The following is a 22,500-nucleotide window of genomic DNA, read 5'->3' as shown; positions in this document are numbered from 1 at the left end:
GTGGTGGTGGTGGGGGGGGGGGGGGGGGTATCTGAGGGGGTCTCTTGAGTGCGTTGCCGTGGCGTTGGCAGCAGTATGATTGAGTGCAGGGGCCAGTGTGACGATGAGAAGGGGGACAAAAACAACAAGGTAATTAAAGCTTAAAGCATGCAGTTTACGCTCTGCCATCCGTGACAGCGTAAGGTGTCTTCAATCCAACCCCCCCCTCCTCCTCCTCTCCCCCACCCCAAATGGAAAATAAGTCAGGTAATTGTCATTGCTCACTGCATGTCATTATTTATTAAATGGGTAATTCATCTTGGTGGAGAAAGCAGAGGAGAGCAGGTAGGGGTCGGTTTATTAGTCGTAATCAAACGGGCGGGTCACGTTTATCAAATCAGCGAGAAATGACAAAACATACAAATATAAGCAGAGAGAGATGATCTTCTCTATTATGCTCTCTTGAGTGTGTGTGTGTGTGTGTGTGTGTGTGTGTGTGTGTGTGTGTGTGTGTGTGTGTGTGAGATGGAGAGAGTAGAGAGTCACCACATGGAGAAAAAAAATCTTTTGAGTTAAAGTTTTCGAAAGCATCAGCATCACCCCCCCTTCCTCCTCTTCTTTTTCTTCTTCTTCTCCTCTTCTTCACTACCACACACACACACACACACACACACACACACACACACACAGACACACACACACAGACACACACACACACACTCCTTTTCTACAGTATATTTTTTTTCAAAGTGCGACGGGTTGACAAAAGAGATCGCTCCCCGTTGTTTTTCCTCGCGCGGTTACAAAGAGGCTGCGTAAAAAAGTTACAAGGTTGTCCCCCGTGGGGTTAGATTTCAAACAGCACCTGTCAAAGCAGATGGGGCATTTAAATAAGAGTCTTTAAGAGGTATTTGTTACAGCGGAGCTCAGGAGTACCTGCTGTGCTCGCCGATGCTTTTCACGGCTGTCGTTGCTCTCACAGAATCTGTTTGCTGTGTTTGCAGGGATAAACATCACATAAAAAAAAAAAAACACAAAACACAAAAAAACCCACTGAGGCCACAAATTACAACGGGAGAAGACTGCATTTATGTAACTGCTGAGGCGAGTGAAGCCAAGTCTGCTTGTATGTGTATATATGAAGATGTGCTGCATGTGTTCACTAGTATGTATGTGGAGCATGCTAACATAATGCTGCTATAATAAAAAGGTACTAAGTCAAGTCTGGGAGGAGGAGATTGCATGAGCAGTCATTTAAGTGTCCAGGAGGAAAAAGACAAACATCAAGCAACTTTTTCAAAGCATGAAATCCTTCTTAGCAAAGTCACACTTATACTTTAAAAGTCATGTGTTCACTACTTGTATATATATATGCATGCTAACATAATTTCTGCTTCTGTAAAGGTAGAAAGAGAAAACCTAGAAACCTCATACACATAAATAACAAGATAAAAACACAGAAGAAAGAAGAAGAGTTGTCAGCTGTGTGCAAAGTCTGCAGGCCCTAGTCCAATAAATAGTTAATTAAGAGGAAATCCTTCTTAGCAAAGTCACACTTATACTTTAAAAGTCATGTGTTCACTACTTGTATATATATATATATATGCATGCTAACATAATTTCTGCTTATGTAAAGGTAGAAAGAGAAAACCTAGAAACCTTTGAGACGGCAGCTGTGTGCAAAAAGTGCAAAATCAGTGTGCAAAATCAGCAGGCCCTAGTCCAATAATAGGATAATTAAGAGATAGCCTATACAACCTCTAAATTATAAAAATGCATTATAGTATCCAACTGCACAGTGCAATAATAATAATACAGATATGGATAATTATGAGATTTTTTTTTAACCTTGCATTAAAAGCTGTGCAGGAGGAAATCAAACATTAAATTACTTTCGAAACACAAAGTGAAGCATTAAATCCTTCTTAGCAAAGTTACTTAATCTTAAAAAAATCATGTGTTCATTTAAATATATATGCATGCTAATATATAATGCTGCTATAAAAGGTAAAAACTCAAGTCTGGAGGAGAAACCCCAGAAAACTGAGTTAAATATGGATTTTTAAGTGATTTTTTTCACCTTGCATTAAAAGCTGTGCAGGAGGAAATCTTGTAGTAGTCATGTGTTCAACTTGTGCAAAATCATTGTGCAAAGTCTGCAGGCCCTAGTCCAATAAATAGTTAATTAACAGGTAGCCTATACAACCTCTAAATTACAAAAATGCATTGAGATTTTTTTCACCTTGCATTAAAAGCTCTGTCCAGGAAGAAATTGTGTTGTATCTTAATGAGAAGACAAACTTTTGAAACACAAAGTAAAGCATTAAATCCTTCTTAGCAAAGTTACTTAATCTTAAAAAAGTCATGTGTTCATTTAAATATATATGCATGCTAATATAATGCTGCTATAAAAGGTAAAAACCCAAGTCTAGAGGAGAGAGTTAGAAAGAGAAAATCTAGAAAACGGAGTTAAATATAGACATTTAAATGAAATAAGATGACAAGTTTGATGTGCTCTTGCCATTTAAAATACTTCAAATAATCATACACAACATAAGTGAAGGCCTTGCTAGTGTCATGGAATATATATTTGATTGAAATCTTAATTGCAAAAGCCATGGCAGGTTTTTAACTCCTATGTGACGTCTAAAGTAGCTCAGTAACAGACTCAGTTCATTTGCATTGAAAGCTGTGCAGGAGGAAATCTTGTAGTAGTCATGTGATCAACTTGATGATAAAATAATGTCGCTATAAAAAGGTAAAAACTCAAAAAAGAATACCTAGACACCATTTGAGACATTTCCAAACTAATAAAATTAAAAGCTTTTGCATGCAAGTGTCCAAAGAGGAAATCTTGTTGTATCTTAACCTTCCTGTTGTCCTCCCGGGTCAAATTGACCCCGTCTTTTTTGACTGTTCCTTCCTTCCTTCTGTCCTTCTGTCCTTCCTTCCTCCTTCTGTCCTTCCTTCCTCCTTCTTTCCTCTGTCCTTCTTTCCTTCCTTTCTCTCTTCCTCTTTACCTTTCTCCCTCCCTCCTTCCTTCTTTCCTCCCTTCCTTCTTTCCTCTGTCCTTCTTTCCTTCTTTCCTCTCTTTCGCTTTTACTTTGTCCCTCCCTCCTTCCTTGTTTCCTCCCTCCCTTCTTTCCTCTGTCCTTCGTTCCTTCCTTCCCCTCTTCCTTTCTCCCTCCCTCCTTCCTTCCTCTGTCCTTCTTTCCTTCCTTCCTCCCTTCCTCTTTTCCTTTCTCCCTCATTTCCATCCTTCTGCCTCCCTCCCTCATTTCCTTCCTTCCTTCCTTCCTTCCACCCTCCTTTCCTTCCCTTCCCTTCCCTTCTTCGTCCTTTCCTTCTTTCTTCCTACCTCCCTTCCATCCTTCCTTCTTCCTCCCTTCCTTCCTGGACTCAAGGACAACAGGAGGGTTAATTTTAAAAAAGAAGCATTAAAACTTCCCTAAAAAGTCACATAACACCCCTGATACCCCCCCCCCCCCTCCCCCCTCCCTCTCTCTTACTGCCCTCCAAACTGAAAACAACACAGCTCTTTGAAGACGTGCACACCGCAGCGTCCGGGGCCTCAGCCTCAGTGTGAGCTCACACCTGGGAATTCAGACAAAGAGGACTGTGGCTAAACATCACATCGCCCTGGACAGATGTCTCCTCAAGACAAACAAACACAACCACCTATAAGACTCTTGGACTCTTGGATGGGCTAAATCCAAATCCAGAAATCCAAATAAATGCATTTTTCTGAAACAGGAAGTCGTTTTTTTAATCTCAAAGCACCAAAAGGTAAAAGCCACAAATACATCAGGACTTTCAATGCTGTCAAATTGAGCTTAGTAGTACTCTGAATGCCAGTGTTTGGACATTTTATCTGTTGTTTGCTTGTATCTATTAGTATTTCTAGTAAGATGATACTAATATTATAGGTGTGGTGGGTTTCCTGGATCAAATAAAAGCAGTCTGGGTTTAAAATGAGAGATTTAGTGTGCTATGGTGGAACAAATTCAACACAAATAAATCCAAATAATCACAATATATTGCAAAGTTTTATCTAAATATTTCTTTTTTTGGTAGAAAGTAGGTCATTTAGTTTATGATGACCCTTGAAATTAAGATAATATCTATTTAAATAAATTGGAAAAGTAGACATGATGGAGGGAAGAAAGTCGTGGGATTTATGGGAAATGTTCTTAGTTTGGACATCAACTACATTGGGAAGGAGGGAAGGAAGGAAGGAAGGAAGGAAGGAAGGAAGGAAGGAAGGCAGGAAGGCAGGAAGGAAGGAAAGAAGGAAGGAAGGAATAGAAGACAGGAAGGACAGAAGGAAGGTAGGAAGACAGAAGGAAGGAAGGAATAGAAGACAGGAAGGAAAAACGGAAGAAAGGAAAGGAAGAAAGGAAGGAAGGAAGGAAGGAAGGAAGGTAGGTAGGAAGTAGGTAGGTAGGTAGGTAGGAGGGAAGGAAGGAAGAAAGGAAGAAAGGAAGGAAGGAAGGAAGGAAGGAACAGTCAAAACAGACAGGGTCATTTTGACCTGGGAGGACGACACAAAGCTTAAAATATTATAAATCATCGTTTCCCACACCCGAAAATAACTTCTTCAGTCTAGACGCCTAAAAATAAAAATAACCAAGTTGCAGTCGTATAAATATATAAATATATAAATATATAAATATATAAAAATATAAAAAGCAACAAAAAGAGGCAAATCCTTCTATCTGAGAAGCAGCCGAGAACAACTTCATCGATCTATCCAAATTATTCCTGTTTTAAAAAACCTGTCACCCAAGCAGCGGTGTTACTCTTCGCCCCCTTATTCAACAAAATTGATGACAAGATGAGGGAGTGGGAGGGGGGGCGGGGGGGTTGGGGGTGGGGGGTGGGGGGGTGACAGAGACGGAGACGGTGTCAGGACTGTGTCTGACAGGCCAGGAGGAGTTGCCGCGACCGCCAGGGGAGAGAGAGGGGGGGGGGGGCGAGCGAGGGGAGGGGGGGGGGCAAGTGGTTGAGGTCAACTCGTGATGCTCCAGCACCGAGCTTTCCCTATGACAGAAAAGAGACTTCTTTAATACACTGGTGGGTTCAAGCGACCGATGCTCCGTCTGTCATCTCCATCTCTTCCTCTGTTCCTCTCTCTCTCTTCCTCTCTCTCTCTCCGTGTCGCTCCGTGGCCCTTCCCCATCTTTCCATCAGCAGGGGAAATAAATAAATAAATAAATAAATAAATGTTTAAAAAAAAAAAGTCGGACGCCCTCTTGTTCTTCACACGCTAAAACTTCATTCAGATTGTCAGACACTTAAGAACTGACAAAACGCTTTTCTCAGACTCCCCGTCATTCCCTCTGCTGTCAGGAGGAGATAATAAATAAAAATGACTCCTGCGTGGGCAAAAGGGAGGGAAGGAGGGAAGAGGAGGAGAGGAGAAAGAAGACGAGAAGAGGCCTGGGACGCACCAACAACCAACATGAAGAGATGGACAAAGTGTTTCCAGAAGCCTGTAGGGGGAAACTCGGGTTAAAACCACAGACCGACACACACGTTGATGTATACACACATTCACTTAGGATGCAGCCCCCACGCTCCCACAAGGCTTATAATGGGAATAGGCATGGAGTTAAAGGCATGGCAGGCCAGTGTCCCAGATAATAGGACAAGCTGTCCACAGTTCCTCGCTTTTTTGCTTTGGTGCGGTCAAACAAGGCCTAATGTGGTGACTTTGCAACCAACTGGGGTTTGGAGCGAGGGTTGGGCGAGTAGATAAACTAAATACAGCCTCGGCAGACACTGGGCTGTATATAAACCCTCTGCACGCTGGCATCATGTGGAAATACAGCTACAACAACAAACTAAGCTAATTCACTGGGAAAAGTCTTTTAAACAAAAAGAGGGAGAGCAGCGATAAAAGTAAAATTTAAAAAAAAATAAAAAAAAGGTAAAAAAAATAAAAAGGAAAAAGTAGAAATGGCTGCTGGTGAATCCGGCTTCACGTCAACATCCACATGAAAGAGACACAAACAACAGAATGCCCTTGCTTTGTGGGGGTTTGCAATACTTTGCGAGTGAAGGACAATTGGTCCTCGGTGTAAAGTGAGCGCTTGGCTTTTAACGGACCTCTGCATGCCAAGTCCTCGGCAGGCGAGGCTGGGGACGCTACCTTCGCTGTCATTCAGCTCCATCTCGTCCACTAATCTTCTTGGTGCAATGAAAGAGCTTAACAGCTTTGCAACACTATCCCTCCCCAAATGTCATTATCACAATGTACTGCTCCGACCGTCTCAACCGGCTCCCTGCTTATCGTTTTCTTCATGGGAAGTTGAAGGCAGGCGGCCCGCTGACATTCACCGCTCTCTCTTTTCTCTTTCTCTCTTTCTCTCTCTCTCTCTCTCTCTCTCAGGCTCGTCCTCAACAGACAAAAGTCAGTTCTGTTAGTTTTGGTGTTTTCGGCCTGTTTAATGTGCAGCGTCAGGCCTCCAAAAAGAAACACGATGGTAGAGGCAGAGTTGAGAATGATGATATGAATCAAGAGGATTATATCGTGGCCATCAGTGCGGAGGAGGAGGAGGAGCAAGCGGCCATGTTGGATGTTGGAATCAGATCCGATCACTTTCGACACCTTTTACAGGACAGTAGTAGTAGTTTTGGGGTTTTAAGTTTTTCAGCATCGGTTTATAATAATGTCTTAAAATGCTCTGAATACAAAACACCAGTGCAGGGTGGTATACCAGTTCACACCAAATACCGGTGTATATTTTCATTACGGTGTATTTCATCACACAACGTTAGGAACGCTGCGGGAGATGAGTCTAAAATACAGAAGGAAACCCGGGAAAAACGGGAATGTTGGCAGCTCTGATATCACTAATATTCACTCATCATGACAATAAAATAGTCCATCCTAAGTCAATCTACTGCAGTAGAGTAGTAGTTCCTCTCTCAACTAGTCGAAGATGTTGCAAACAGCTGATTATGCATGAAAAACAAATACTGTCCTTCATATATACCGTGAAACCGCTTTCATTTTGTAAAATCATACTGCCCGGCACTACAAAATACGACTAAAAAATGGCTGAGAAGCACCGATATCTGGAGCGTTTAAGTCAAAAATATACAAAACAGTTGGTAATAAACCCAATAAACACCTAATAAACTTTATATATACAAGCTTTATATGGCTTATTATGCAGTAAGACATTCAATTTGAGCTTTATGGACACTTAAACATGGCCACTGTGTCTCTTTATGTCTCAATAAGCATGTATCACACAGTAATATATGTATATTTCTTATGTGCTTATGTTGTTGAGTTTTATAGTAAGGATAGAGGAGAGATTAGGAGGATTAGTGTTGTTATTTGGAGCTATATATATATGTTTCTGCACGGGGAAAAAAGACACTGGAGGTGAAGCTGCATGTATAAAATCTCATAATTTGCTTAATAATCAACTATTGAACATTTAAAAATGGCCAGTATGTCTCAATAAGCATGCCACACACACAAAAATACAGTTTTATAATAAGGACAGAGGAGAGATTAGGAAGATGAAAGTGCATTGAGATAACTTCTGTTGTAATTTGGACTTCTGATGATGAAATTATGACAGTTTTTTTTTTTTTAATTGTGACTTTTATCCAGGCCCATTCATTCATTCATTCATTTTCTTACACTATTTTATGTTCTTCTGTATGAAAGTGCATACATGTTATTAATAACTTTTAAATCCATACATGATCTGGCTCTACTTTGAAACACTTTATTCTGCACCAAGATCCCTCAAAACACCCACTTTCACATTTTAACATTGTGTTTAATTATGTCATTTTATTCTGTTAATATTGTTTTATGAGAAGCAGCTTCAGTTCTGAAAGGTGATATAGAAGTTTTGTCGTAATTAATAATTGAAAAATTACACTAGTAAAAGAAATTGGAGAATCTGAGGTGACGATTTTGCTCAATAATCATCTATTAGGAATTGTAGGTGGCCCATTTTAACTCATATTTGCTAGCCCAGAGTATATAAAGCACATGCAAAGTTAGTGCATACACTACAAAGTGAATGTCCACTGTGTTATTTATGTCACCACACACACAAATACAGTTTCACAGTAAGGATAGAGGAGATATTAGGACGATGAAACCCTGACCCAGAATAAATAAAACTGAATTGAAAGTAAAGATGCTTCTGCAGGCAAAAGACACTGTAGGTGAAGTTACACTTATAAATTATAGCTCAATAACTGCAGAGTAATAGTTGAGTATATAAAGCACATGCAAAGTTACAACAGTAAAGATTTACAGTAAGCATAGAGGAGATATTAGGAAGATGCCTTAAGATAACTTTTGTTGTAATTTAGAGCTATATGAATAAGACTGAGTTGAAAGTAAAGATGTTTCTGCAGGTAAAAGACACTGGAGGTAAAGTTGCACTTATAAAATCTAACAATAAGGGATCTATAGGGGATTCAAGGTGGCTCATTTTAACTCACGTTTGCAGGGTTATAGTTATGCAAAGTTACTACATATCCTACAAAATAAAAGCATCCCTTTACTAATCAAATGCAGTAATATAGATTACATTTATGCACACAGCGGATTCTCGGTGGCTCATTTTAACTCACGTTTGCAGGGTTATAGTTATGCAAAGTTACTACATATCCTACAAAATAAAAGCATCCTCTACTAATCAAATGCAGTAATATAGATTATATTTATGCACACAGCGGATTCTAGGTGGCTCATTTTAACTCACGTTTGCAGGGTTATAGTTATGCAAAGTTACTACATATCCTACAAAATAAAAGCATCCTCTACTAATCAAATGCAGTAATATAGATTATATTTATGCACACAGCGGATTCTAGGTGGCTCATTTTAACTCAAGTTTGCAGGGTAATAGTTGAGTATATAGTGCACATGCAAAGTTACTACATATCCTACAAAATAAAAGCATCATCTACTAATCAAATACAGTACTATAGATTATATTTATGCACACAGGGGATTCTAGGTGGCTCATTTTAACTCACGTTTGCAGGGTTATAGTTATGCAAAGTTACTACATATCCTACAAAATAAAAGCATCCCTTTACTAATCAAATGCAGTACTATTGATTATATTTATGCACACAGGTTTCTCTATAAAAGTGCCGCATTTTATCCGTCCAACAGTTTTAAACCTCTGCTGATGCTCATCTCAATGATTGAACTTCTTCATATCGGTGACGCAAGTGTCTGGATGTACGATTACGTCTGTGTGTGTGTGTGTGTGTGTGTGTGTGTGTGTGTGTGTGTGTGTGTGTGTGTGTGGAAACACATCTTAGCATATTTCAACCAGATGAGACTCTTTTTTTTTTTCTTCTCCGCAGCAGGGAGTCACAGATCTGCTCGGCTCGGTCGTGATCTGCGAACTCTTCCCCCCCCCCCCTTTTCTCCACCTCCACCATCCTTTTTGCTTCACTCTTTGTTTACTCTCACACAGAGTTGGTGATGAGCGCCCCCCCCACCCCCCTCCCTCCCCTCTTTACCCCCTCTCCCCCTCCCTCCCTTCCCTCCACCCACCACCTCATTACTATACCTCCTCTACCTGATGGGCCCCACTCCTCTTCCCCCTTCTCCTCCTCTCCTCCTCTCCACTTTTATTTATATATTTATCTATTTTACCCCGTCGTCGCGGGTTACCGTTTTTAATATCATCGGTGAAACATGATTATTACCTCTTAATGCCGAAATTACGGGGGCATTCTTTTTGTCATCCTCGCCATTGCATTTTTCCCCGCGTTGCACCCCGTGGCAGGAACATCTTTATCTCCCCATGTGCTCCTAGTTTTAAAACCTTTACCCCCGCTGTTTGAAAAATATTTCTCATTTTCCTCCCCCATGGCGTGGAGAAATCCCCATAGGCAAACCATTAGTGATCTTTCTGCCTTTCCCAAACACTTATTACTATCACCCGCACTCCTTGAGCTGCCTCATTGGCTTTTGGTAAATTATGCAAATAAGGTGATGTTTCGAAACATATAGTTTTTCTGTTTTTCTGCAACTGCGCAAGTTTGCACAGCCTTCCACCGAGCAGTGGCGGCACCATTAAAGTGACTGAGCACGTCAGCAAGATTTATGCATCAGTGACAAATTATAATGCTTTGTCGCTAATTTCCACCCGCTGCTTCTTCTTCTTCTCCTTCTTCTTCTTCTTCTTTTTCTTCTTCTGCTTCTTCGCCGCACAGGTTTAGTTATGTGTTTGCCTTTTGGGGAGGCCTTTGGTTGTGAGTTTTTTTAGTGTTTAAGTGAGCTTTTTTTTTTCTTCTTCTTCTTTTCCTTCCCTGCATATAAATGTGTCACTTCACTTCACATCTGCAGAGACAGGAGGCTGCAACCCAAGCGAGTCACTCCGATGTTTGACTCATTACACGACAAAGTAAAAATCTATTCTGGAGTTGTACTTTTTTTTTTTTTGCTTTAGGAGAATGTGGAAAGTGCTTTTTCATATATATATATATATATATATATAGTAGAGATTTGCAGATTTGCATGCAATATATTTAATTAGCAGTTGATATTTCTTTGCTTGGTCTCATTTTAAAAAGGTCAAAAGTGCAGAAATCAACTTTTATTACAATTAATGCAATTTTTTTTTTTGCTTTAGGAGAATGTGGAAAGTGCTGTTTCATATATATAGTAGAGAATGTGCATATAAAGGCAGATTTGCATGTAATATATTTAATTAGAAGTTGATATTTCTTTGCTTGGACTCAGATTTCAGCTTTTAATAAAATTAATACAATTTTATTTTTGCTTTAGAAGAATATGGAAAGTGCTTTTGAGGTGATGTAATGTTTCATACTGTACATATATATATAGTAGAGAACATAGTAGTAGTGCACATATAGGCAGAGTTGCATGTAATATATTTAATTAGAAGTTGATATTTCTTTTCTTGGTCTCAGATTTCAGCTTTTAATACAATTAATACAATATTAATTTAGATTGGAGTGCAAGAAAAAAAAAAGAGAGAGCGATTTTTAGCACTTCCTCCTTTTGCTCACATTAAAAAAAGCTTGAGTGGTTTAAAAAAAAACACATTAGGGATAGATGAATGCTATCAGAGGGGATCCAGTGTCGATAACCCCCCCCCCTCCCGCCGCTCCGTACCGAGCCGGCGGCGTCCCACCTTGCCTTGCTTCCTCTTCACGCACTGTATAATTGTTTTTCATTTACTTTGAGCGCGGCTAGCTGAAAAGATGGGCCGTTTCAATGAACAGATTAGGGCCTGCGAGCACAAACAAAATGACAAATCCCTCTTAACCCCCGTGAGCCCTCTCGCTGTACGCCCCCCCCACCCACCCCAACACACAAACACACCTCACCCCCCTCACCCCCGCCCCCCCTCTTAGCTCCGGCAATGTTATTAAACACAACTTTGTAGATTTACTTCCTTCAAAAGTGCCATTTAACCAGGCGGCAGGCAGGAAGGAAGCAGCGCTGGGGGAGAGAGGGGAATTACAGGTTGCCAAGCGTTTTTTTTTTCGTCTTTGCGGAGGAGTGACAGGGCCGTCATTTTGCCGGCGGGGCCACCTCCCGTGTTGTTGTGACAACCGGTCATTATACATCGCCGAGATGCTCTCAGCTGCAGGTTTCAGCCCAGATGCAAATGGACGCAAATGGGCTCCGACCGCGACCAAGCTAATAACGTCCTTTTCATCAAGCTTTGCATCCTTTTTTTTTTTTTTTACCCCCCCCTTTCTTCTCTTCTCCTGGCTTTCTCTCTCTCTCTCTCTCTCTCTATCTCTATCTCTATATATCGCTAGACTACCTCTTAAGGTGGACAGTTGAGAAACATTCAGGGTTTTGAATAGCGTGGTTAAACATACAGTTACAGAAGGGGGGGGGGGGGGGGGGGGGTTAAAATAAAAGGAACTAATTCCTCTTTTGAGTGATAGTAGCGAGAAGAAAATCTGCTGTAGAAGCCTCGAAATCACAAATTTAACACCTATACTGTTCAGATTAATAGGTAAGATGTTATCGAAAGAAGGAAAAGACAGAGGAATAATCATTTTATACTTTTTTAAGACATATATCAAGGTTTATTTTGAATTTTTTTGAAGCAAATAAACTACAAATTTGAGCTTGTTATGCTTCTATTAACATAAAAAATCTATTTAAACTCATTTTATCAAGTTTTCTTTTTAATTTTTTCCCCTTCTGGAAGATTCTTAACTTTAATATCCATATCTTATAGCTTATAGTTTTTATAGTGTGTTTACATGATGCAGCAGCACTAAAAAAAAGCTCATCTTCATATGAGAGGTCAAAGGTCAAAGGTCAAAAACAGCATGGAAAGAGAAAATGTGTTAGTCCTGTAGACCTAGAAATGGAATAATGCCAATTTAAGCAAAAATAATAATAATTGAAGTGATGTCATAATGTATTTGTGGAATAAATGCACATTATCAAGCATATCTGAGCTGGGGTTAGATAGCCCCCCCCCCCTTTCTTCTCTTCTCCTGGCTTTTTTTCTCTCTCTCCTTTTTTTTTAGACATAAATCTGTGTTTATTTATAATTTTTTGAAGCAAATAAACTACAAATTTGAGCTTGGTATGTTTCAATTAACATAAAAAAAATCCATTTATCAAGTTTTTCTTTTCATTTTTTTCCCCTTCTGGAAGAAATGTAACTTTAATAACCATTAATACAGCTTAAAATTAAAGCTTATAGTTTTTATAGTGGGTTTACATTTGCAGCAGCACTAAAAAGGTCAAAGGTCAAAGGTCAAAAACAGCATAGAAAGAGAAAATGTGTTAGTCCTGTAGACCTGGAAATGGAAATAGTGATGTCATAATGTATTGAAGTGATGTCATAATGCATTTGTGGAATAAATGTTTCTTATTAAGCATATGTGAGCTCATTCAAGTCTTCAGTTCAAGAGGAAATATGTTGATGTATTGTCTTAATCACAGTAATAAAAAGGTGTGCTGATGATGGATGAGGTAATCAAACACTGCTGCTCAGTTTGTGTCTTCATGCTTTCAGCTGTAAACTAACAGACGGCACCTCAGTGATACCTGCTGATCATCATCGAGCCGCTTCACTAAACCCTCATTTCAACATCTCTCCTCTCTTTATTATCAGTCTGCTCGAGACGCTGAGTTACTTGCAAAATGAATTTAATACATTTCCCCTACTGATTTCTTAATTTCAATAAACTGAGAGCTCACACACACGCGCACATACACACACACACACACACACACACAAGGTGGAAATGATCGTGACTCATTAATCGGCACATTCTGGGTTTTTTTTTTCATTTTTATGCCAAAATCTGTCTCGAAACTTCAAAGAAAAGGGGGAAACAAGCCAAAAAATAAAGAGTTTATTCCATAGGATTAGTATTAAATAAGACTATATATGTCTTTATATTAAAAAAAAGGAGAATTAGGAGAATTTAAATAAGTTGCATGAGAAATAATAACTTTAAATTTGCAGGATTTTGACAGTTTAGATGTAAAACTGCACTAATACTTATCAAATCAAATATCTGTATCGATACATTCCACCTTAAAAGTGTATAAAAATAAATAAATAAAGATTCACGTAAGAATTAGGATAATTTAAATAAGTTGCATGAGAAATAATAACTTTAAATATGCATGATTTTTGATAGTTTAGCTGCATCTTTAATTTTATGTTTTAATATTGTCAAATCCAATTTTATCAGTATCGATACATTCCACCTTAAAAGTGGATTAGTATTAAATAAGACTATGTATGTAAAGATGCACAGAGAATTAGGAGAATTTAAATTAGTTGCATAAGAAATAATAACTTTAAATATGCATGATTTTGACATTTTGACAGTTTAGATAAAGTAAAACTGCACTAATACTTATTTTAATATTGTCAAATCAAATATCTGTATCGATACATTCCACCTTAAAAGTGTCTTGTACAAGCCAAAAAATAAAGAGTTTGTTCCACAGGATTAGTATTAAATAAGACTATGTATGTAAAGATGCACAGAGTTAACAATTAGGAGAATTTAAATAAGTTGCATAAGAAATAATAACTTGCATGATTTTGATAGTTTAGCTGTATCTTTATTTTTACATATATCAAATAATCAGTATCGATACATTCCACCTTAAAGTGTCTGAAGGTTGTTATAAAATTAAAATAAAAAAATCAGTTAATTGCATCTCTTTGTATCCTCTCTTGTTTCTTAAAAAAAATCATCAAATGGAGGCTTTGCTTTGTGCTTTGTGCTGCAAAAAGAGAGAGAGAGGAAGAGATAGTGGGGGGGAGAGAGAGAGAGAGAGAGAGAGAGAGAGGAAAAAAAAAGAATTATCATCTTGTTTTTGTTAATGCTCGCTCTCAATATAGGGGTCAGATTTGATTTGAGTCCCGATCCATTAACGGAAGTAAAAAAAATAAATAAAAAAACAGCAGCGGGGTAAATTTGGATAAACAGTAGCAGCAGGGGGACGAGCTTTATGCAGACAGGAAGCATCTTTTCTTCTGCAGGTTTTTTTTTTTTTAAAGCTTTAATAGGGATAAAATGTGACAGGTATACATATTATAAAAGCATCAGGCTGGTTTATCGGAGACTCTGAGCCTCCAGTGATGATCAGCCTGGAAAAAGATGATTGTTTCGGATTTGGGAAGTAGAGGCTGATGTGGATCTGTAGTGACGGTTGTGGGTTAAATGGGATTAATGTAAAGTTTTTGAGTCATTTTTAGAAAAGCTCATAAATTGGGGGATTGGTCCTTTATTAAATTGAAGTTAGATGAGTGAGATTTAGTGCAAAAAGAAAACACATACAATATATTTTAATTGTTATTTAATAAAAAGTACCATTACAGAGGTTGGAAATAACTTCCTTATATATTCACTTCCTGTATTTTTTGTAATTTCAAAGTAAAATCCTGAGGTAGAACATTATATTTGTTAGTGTGTGGAGACTTTTATAATATATTTTAATTATTAATTAGTACCATTACAGACATTGGAAATAACACTTACTTATATATTCACTTCCTGTACAGTAGAAGTAAAAGTACTTCCTGGAAGACTTTTATTCTTTTAATTAATTACATTTCAAAGTAAAATCTTGAGGTAGAACATTATCTTTTTTTTAGTGTGTGGAAACTTTTATAATTTATTTTAATTGTTATTTAATGTAAAGTATCATGACAGAGGTTGACAATAACACTTACTTACTTTTATATTCACTTCCTGTACAGTAGAAGTAAATAATATTAGACTTCCTGGAAGACTTCCTGGAAGACTTCCTGGAAGACTTTAAGTATCTATAGTTTCTTATTTTTCATTTTATTCTTTTAATTCATTACATTTCAAAGTAAAATATTAGACTTTTATAATATATTTTAATTATTATTTAATATAAGAGGTTGAAAATAACACTTACTTACTTTTATATTCACTTCCTGTACAGTAGAAGTAAAAATATTAAACTTCCTGTTAGACTTTAAGTATCTATAGTTGCTTATTTTTCATTTTATTCTTTTAATTTATTACATTTCAAAGTAAAATTGTGTATTTTTTACATAATTATATTATTTTATTGTTTGAAAAATGTACTCTATATTTGATATTATACATTTATACTTTTGTACATTGACTACAATTAAAATGCAAATGAGGATGAACCTTCATTTATTGTCTTTTCATCAGTTTTATATGGACTTTATAGATCTGTCAGAGTATAAAAATAGTATAATATATCAAAGCAACATTGTGAAAAGTGACTATGACTCATATTAACTTGTACAAATTTACTTTAGTTAAGATTTTAAGTACTTTTGTGATGTGACACTGCTTCATAATTGTGTAAAAATGAGCATTGAGAGTTTCAAAATCGACAAAAAAGGTTAAAAAGTTGCGGAAAAATAGAAAAAACATCATTAAATCTGCTAAATAGGATACAATAATGCACATTTATACTTTTAAACATTAACTACAATTAAAATACTAATGAAAAATGACCTTTCTGAGTGTGTTTTTGTCTTTTGAAGGGTAAAACGTCAGTCTATTAGTCAATATTTGGACTTTATAGAGTATAATGTATAAAAGCAACATTTATTTGTACAAATTTACTTGAGATTAAGTACTTTGTGATTCCGTAACTCTTCATAATTGTCTAAAAATGTGCTCAATAGTTTTAAAAATGCACAAAAAAGGTTAAAAAGTTAAATATATAAGCAGAAAAACTAATAAAAGCACCATAAAATCTGCTTAATAGCATCATACGTGCAGAAAACAACTTATGTTATTAATATTCTCTCCATTGTCAAAGTGTGAAAGCCCTTCGGAAAATAGCGTAATGTTAACTTTTTTTTTTTAAACTGTCTGCTGCTTGATATGACAGCTTGGACCGAAGCATCAGTCCCACACATTAATCCTCACTCAGTATTATAGATGACAAGAAAAGGACATCCATCAGTAGAAAGAAGGGCTTCCCCTCCCTCAAGGGTCTTAGTCTAAAAGTCAGAGAGAGAAAAAGAGAGAGAGAGGGAGGGAGGGAGGGAGAGGGAGAGGGAGAGAGGGAGAGAGAGACATAGAGAGAGAGAGAGAGAGAGACAGAGAGAGAGAGAGAGAGACATAGAGACAGGGAGAGAGAGAGAGACATAGAGACATGGAGAGAGAGAGAGAGATAGAGACATAGAGAGAGGGAGAGAGAGATAGAGACATAGAGACATAGAGAGAGAGAGAGAGAGATAGAGACATAGAGAGAGGGAGAGAGAGATAGAGACATAGAGAGAGAGAGAGAGAGAGCGCGAGAGAGAGAGAGACAGAGAGACAGAGAGAGAGAGAGAGAGAGACAGAGAGACAGAGAGAGAGAGAGAGAGTGACAGAGAGAGAGAGAGAGAGCACTGATTACCCTTATGAATTATCTTTGTCATAGCAGGGATGCTTGAGCCACTTTGAAACAAGTAGAAGAAGAAGAAGAAGAAGAAGAAGAAGAAGAAGAAGAAGAAGAAGCAGTGGTGGTGGTGGTGATGATGAGAGAAATCCCCCCCCCACCCCCACCCCCCCCCTTACCCCTTAAGTAACGAAACAGAAACAGTCTCCAAAAACATGGATAATACCGCCTTAAAAAAAAGAAATCCTCTCTCATTGGGTCTTGGAGAAGTCCGAGCTTCTTTATCTGTAGCGCTGAACAAGCCGAAGCGTTCATAAATATGGATAATTGGATTATCATTATTATTATTAGTAGTAGTATTATACTTATTATACTTCATGTGGACTGGACTGAGCTAGCCAAGTCTATTTTAGCTTTATATTCAGTCTCGTAGTGAAAGTTTAGAGCCCAAGAGAGGCAGCTGGATGCTTTACATGAACTTTCTAATCATGTTTTTAGCAGTTTTTTAAAGTATTAAAGTCTTAAATTGAACTTTTCCTTGTTCAATATCTAACATTGACACTTGTGTTTTAGTGTTTAGCTTATGTTTTTACAGGAATCTGAAAAAAAAAAGGTTAAATTGGTCCAATACAGACTAAAGCATAACAAACTCAATTAATGTCAATGTCCTTGAGAAGATGAAGACACGTTACTGTAAAGAGAGGAGGGGGGAGAAGAGAGGAGGGGGGGGTTGGGGGAGGGGGGGGAAGAGAGAGAGAGAAAATAGGATTTGGGATGTCTGGGCCAGAATTTATACTTCCTTGTTCTGCGATAAAGTGCTCCATAATCTGGAAATAGAGTTTCCTTTAAAATATTACGTTTGAAGGCAGAGGATAGAAAGATGGGAGGAAGGGGGAGGAGGGGGGTAAAGGGGGAGGAGGAGGGGGAGGGGGGGTAGTGGTGGGAGAAAAAGCAGAGCTCAAAGCAGGCCTCATAATCTAATAAATTGATTTGCAATATCCTCTGAAACTGTGAACTGATAAATGTAGCTTCTCATGTCGCCCCGCCTCGTCTCTCTCCCGGCTCTCTGCTTAATGTGCTTCGCCGCATTGAAAAAGACAAAAGGGGAGGGGGGGGGTGGGGGGGGGGGGACGAGGGACGAGGGGGGGGACGAGCCCCGGTAGTTTTGAAAAACTATTCCAGTCGCCTTAATGTAAGCGCTCATCTGGGCCTCGCCAGTGGTCACCCAAGGATTAGGGGAGGAGGGTGGAGGGAGGGAGGATGATGATGATGAGAGGGGGGGGGGGTGGGATGCTCTATTTCTAAGCTTGCTTTCTCTTTCTTCTTCTCTCCTCTCCTCTTCTCTCTCACCACTTCTATTCTTTTGACCACGATACACTCGAGACGAGGCATTAAACATCGGGAAAAAAAACACACACACACAAAACACAAAACACAAAACAACAGATTATCCTTGGATATGAACTCCCATGTTCTTGGGATTGCCGGACAGCTGGAGCCAAAATTAACAATAAGCGGGTTGGACTTCTGGGTTGGGGGGTTCTGTAGGCTCTCGCTATCATCTATACTGGCAGATTGCGGCAAATAATATCCGGTGGCGGTGACATCACAGCTTCCCGAAGGCGAATGAAACCCCTCGACTCATTTCTAACTGGCGTATTTCTAGCTTCTAGCAAAAAAAAGAGAGAGTGGAGGGTGGGGAGGGAGGGGGGAAGATTTACCACCCATGATTCCACTGGGCGAGAGTGGAGAGAGTAGAAGATGCCACCCGACTCTACTTCCTCTTTACTCCATCGCTGAAACATTACAGCTCACAAAGGGAGCAAAAAAAATGTGATTTGCACCCAAATCCTCTCAAGTCCCCCTCTTCTCTTTTTTGGAAGAGTTGAATAAGACCACCCCCCCCCCCCCCCCCCCCCCCCCCCCCCCACCCCCCCTCGAGTGTATTGTGTCTTCTAATGGCTTCTTATTTATCGTCACCGTCAGCCGTCATCCTTCAGCCTTTGCCGTATTATCTAACTGGCGGGGTGGGGTGGTGGGGTGGGGGGGTTTTGTTCACTTTGCACAAGGTGTACCTGAGACTCGGGGAGGAGGGGATTACCATGGAAACCTGGACCGGCGTCAATAACAATAAAAGAAGAAGCGACTAAGACGAAGAGAAAGACAAGAAGCAGCTCTACGAGGGTTTGGCATCGAGGCTTGGACCACACAGATCATCGGGGACCCCTCTCTCTCTCTCTCTCTCTTTCTTTCTCTTTCTCTCTCTCTGTCTATATCCGTGTGTTTAATAAATGCCACTTGACATTGGGAGAGGCTTTAGACTTGCTACTGGATTTGGGCAGTTGGCGGCAGTTGCCTATCTCCACACTGGCAGGAAGCATCAGGGATTTCATGGCTGTTTGCCCGTCCTGGTGCTTTTCCTCTCTTTGCATCAACGCCCCACTTGGGCAGAGACACTTTTATTTATTTATTTATTTATTGTTCTGTTCTGCAGTCAAAGTTGCTTTCATTTGGTTCACAAAGACATTTACATATTCCCTGCCTGTATGTATAGATATATATGGATGTATGTGTGTGTGTGTGTGTGTGTGTGTGTGTGTGTGTGTGTGTGTGTGTGTGTGTGTGCATGAGAAATAAGCTGCAATATGGATGTTTTATAACCCTGGATTAACCGAAAATACACAGAAAAGTAGATTTATTACCATGTTTTCAGGTCAAAGTTAGCTGTCATTAAGCATATACTGGTTAAAAAGTCAATTAATCAATCTATAGACAATATTTTCATAATCTATTCATCATTTTCAAGCATAAAAAAAACGTTTTATAACCCAGAATTAACCAAAAATGCACAGAAAAGTAGATTTCTTACCATCTTACCAGCTGTCATTAAGCATATTCTGGATAAAAAGTCAATTAATCAATCTAGAGACTATATTTTGATCATCTATTCATCATTTTCAGTCATTTTCAAGCAAAAAAAAAGTCAAATATTCACTAGTTTTGATGTATTAAATGTGAGGATTTGGTGCTCCTTTTGCCAAAACTGACTCTATGCATGCTTTCACAATGGGCAAAGTTAGCTGACATTAAGCATATACTGGTTAAAAAGTTAATTAATCAATCTAGAGACTATATTTTGATAATTTATTCATCATTTTCAAGCAAAAAAAAGTAAAATATTCACTGTTTCAACTTATCCAATATGACAATGTGGTGCTTAGTCAATTAATCAATCCACAGCAAACTAATACAAAGCTATTTTGATCATTTCAGTCATTTTCAAGCAAAAAAAAGCCAAATATTCACTTTACTGAACTGTCACCTTCCTTCTCTCCCTCCTTCCTTCCTTTCTTCCTTCTCTCCTTAATTCCTTCCTCTTTTCCTCCTTAATCCTTTCCTTCCTTCCTCCTTTCCTTTCTCCTTTCCTTCCTCCCTTCCTTTATTCCTTCCTTCCTCTTTTCCTCCTTCCTCCTTTCCTTCCTTCCTTCATTCCTTACTTGCTTCCTCTTTTCCCCCTCCCTTCCTTCCTTCTTTTCTCCCTTCCTTCCTCCCTTCCTCCTGTCCTTCCTTGACCTAAGGACATCAGGAGGGTTAAACTCACACACAACCTAAACACATACTGTATTACTGGACTGAAGATCTTCACACTAATCAATTTGAGACTTTATCTGCGGTATCAAAGTCAGCAAGGTATATATATTTATATTTATAGCATATATATATATATATATATTAATTAAACAATTACCAAAAAAATGAAGATAATACTCAATATTAACACAATTAATTGATACTTGCAAGCCTAACATACAATTTTCTGTGGGTGTATGTATCACACAGGAAACCGGCCTGCAGGAAGTCACGGCAATAAATCAACAATAGTGAGAGAATCATGACGTAAAAAGAAAGATCAGAAGAAGAAGGAGCCAAATGAAGAAAAAAAAAAAAAGAGGATGCTATGAAGAATCGGTGGAGTGCCTCTTAAGAACAAACTGTGCATCTGAATCAGTGTGGTGGTGGTGGTGAAGTGGTGAAGGGGTGGGAGGGGGGGTGTATGTGAGGGGTGGGGGGGGGGGGGGGGTTAAGAGGTGCGTTAATGTGGCTGCAGGGTCCCAACATCTGCATCGCCTCAGAGAGCATCCAGGCTGCTCGACCAGCCGGCAGCTGTGGACGCCTCTGCACGGCCTATGGGCAGTTATGCATGGCTTTGGCTTCTTTCTTTCTTTTTTTTTTTTCCCCTCAACCTCTCTCTCTCTCCTTCTCCTTGTTGTTCTTATATCTTCATGCTTTTTCCTTCTTTGTAAAACTTTGAATATGTGTGTGTTTTTGTCGGTGAACAGAATAAATAACCAGGGCTCTCTCTCTCTCTCTCTCTCTCTCTCTCGCTCTCTTTGCTATGGCTATGTGATTACGTCTCAGGCGCACACACCGCAGACTGGATGGAAAAATCTAAAATAGTCACAAACCTGCGTTCTCACACGAAATACAGCTGGGGTGTGTCAAAGCCCAAAGCACCACTAATGTAATGTTTGACTGCCAAACAATACGAAGCCTGCACACACACACACACACACACACACACACACACTTATACACACAGGGAATATTGAGTCTCATCTCTCTCTGTTACTTCTCTGAGGCGGGATGATATCACCAATTCTTGCTTTTCTACCTTTTTCACACACAATTAACAACCAGGAAAATGACTCTCTTCACCTCTCTGTCTCTATGTCTCTCTCTCTCTCTCTCTCTTCACCTCTCTATGTCTCTATGTCTCTCTCTCTTTCTCTCTCTTCACCTCTCTATGTCTCTCTCTCTCTCTTCACCTCTCTGTCTCTATGTCTCTCTCTCTCTCTCTCTTCACCTCTCTATGTCTCTATGTCTCTCTCTCTCTCTCTCTTCACCTCTCTATGTCTCTCTCTCTCTCTCTCTATCTCAATGTCTCTCTCTCTCTCTCTATGTCTCTCTCTATGTCTCTCTCTCTCTCTATGTCTCTCTCTCTCTCTATGTCTCTCTCTCTCTCTCTCTCTCTATGTCTCTCTCTCTCTTTCTCTCTCTGTGTCTCTCTGTCTCTCTCTCTCCCCCTCCCTCTCTCTCTCTCTCTCTCTCTATGTCTCTCTCTCCCCCCTATCTCTCTCTCTCCCCTCTCTCTCTCCCCCCCCCCTCTCTCTCTCTGAACTGGAAAAAAGCAAAAAGCTGTAATTACAAGCAATCAGTGATGTCGACTTCACAACAACCTCGACACACTACTTCTCGCACACTTGCGGACATCGATTCACAACCTGAGCTAGATAGGGATTGTCATGATGGATGGGGCGTACGCTTTCCAGGCCGCTGGTCATCATCGGTTTGGCGCAGAGCAACCCCCCCCCCCCCCCCACCTCCCCTCCTCCTCTTCCCATTTCCTGTTTCACGCTGACCCCATCCTGCCCCCATCAACCCCAAGACCGGTCCAGGCATTCAGTCACAAAGGAGGAGGAGGAGGTGGAGGGAGGGGAAGGAGGGGGGGTGATGGGTAGGAGGCCTGGATCACAGCTCACACAGCAGAGTGCAGCAGATTAATGTGTGTAAACACTCCAGGAATTGTCACTTTTCCTGAGGTTACTTAAGCGCAAAGTAAATAAGAATAATCACAATAATAATACATT

The 22,500-nt window shown here is 39.4% G+C and overlaps 1 protein-coding gene across 1 annotated transcript in view; it reads left to right on the top strand.

Annotated features, from left to right (window-relative positions):
- Positions 1–75: 75 nt before the first annotated feature.
- Positions 76–22,500, top strand: part of LOC128354623 (receptor-type tyrosine-protein phosphatase-like N) — a 37,003-nt gene continuing 14,578 nt past the window's right edge. Inside the window, 2 exon segments of the mRNA XM_053314847.1 lie at positions 76–129; positions 6,437–6,559. Coding sequence (XP_053170822.1) covers positions 76–129; positions 6,437–6,559 — 177 coding nt within the window.

Source organism: Scomber japonicus, chromosome 24 (assembly GCF_027409825.1).
Source record: "Scomber japonicus isolate fScoJap1 chromosome 24, fScoJap1.pri, whole genome shotgun sequence".
In the NCBI taxonomy this organism is placed as follows: domain Eukaryota; kingdom Metazoa; phylum Chordata; class Actinopteri; order Scombriformes; family Scombridae; genus Scomber; species Scomber japonicus.
Note: the sequence above shows the minus strand (reverse complement) of the source record. Positions and strands in the feature narration are given on the sequence as shown.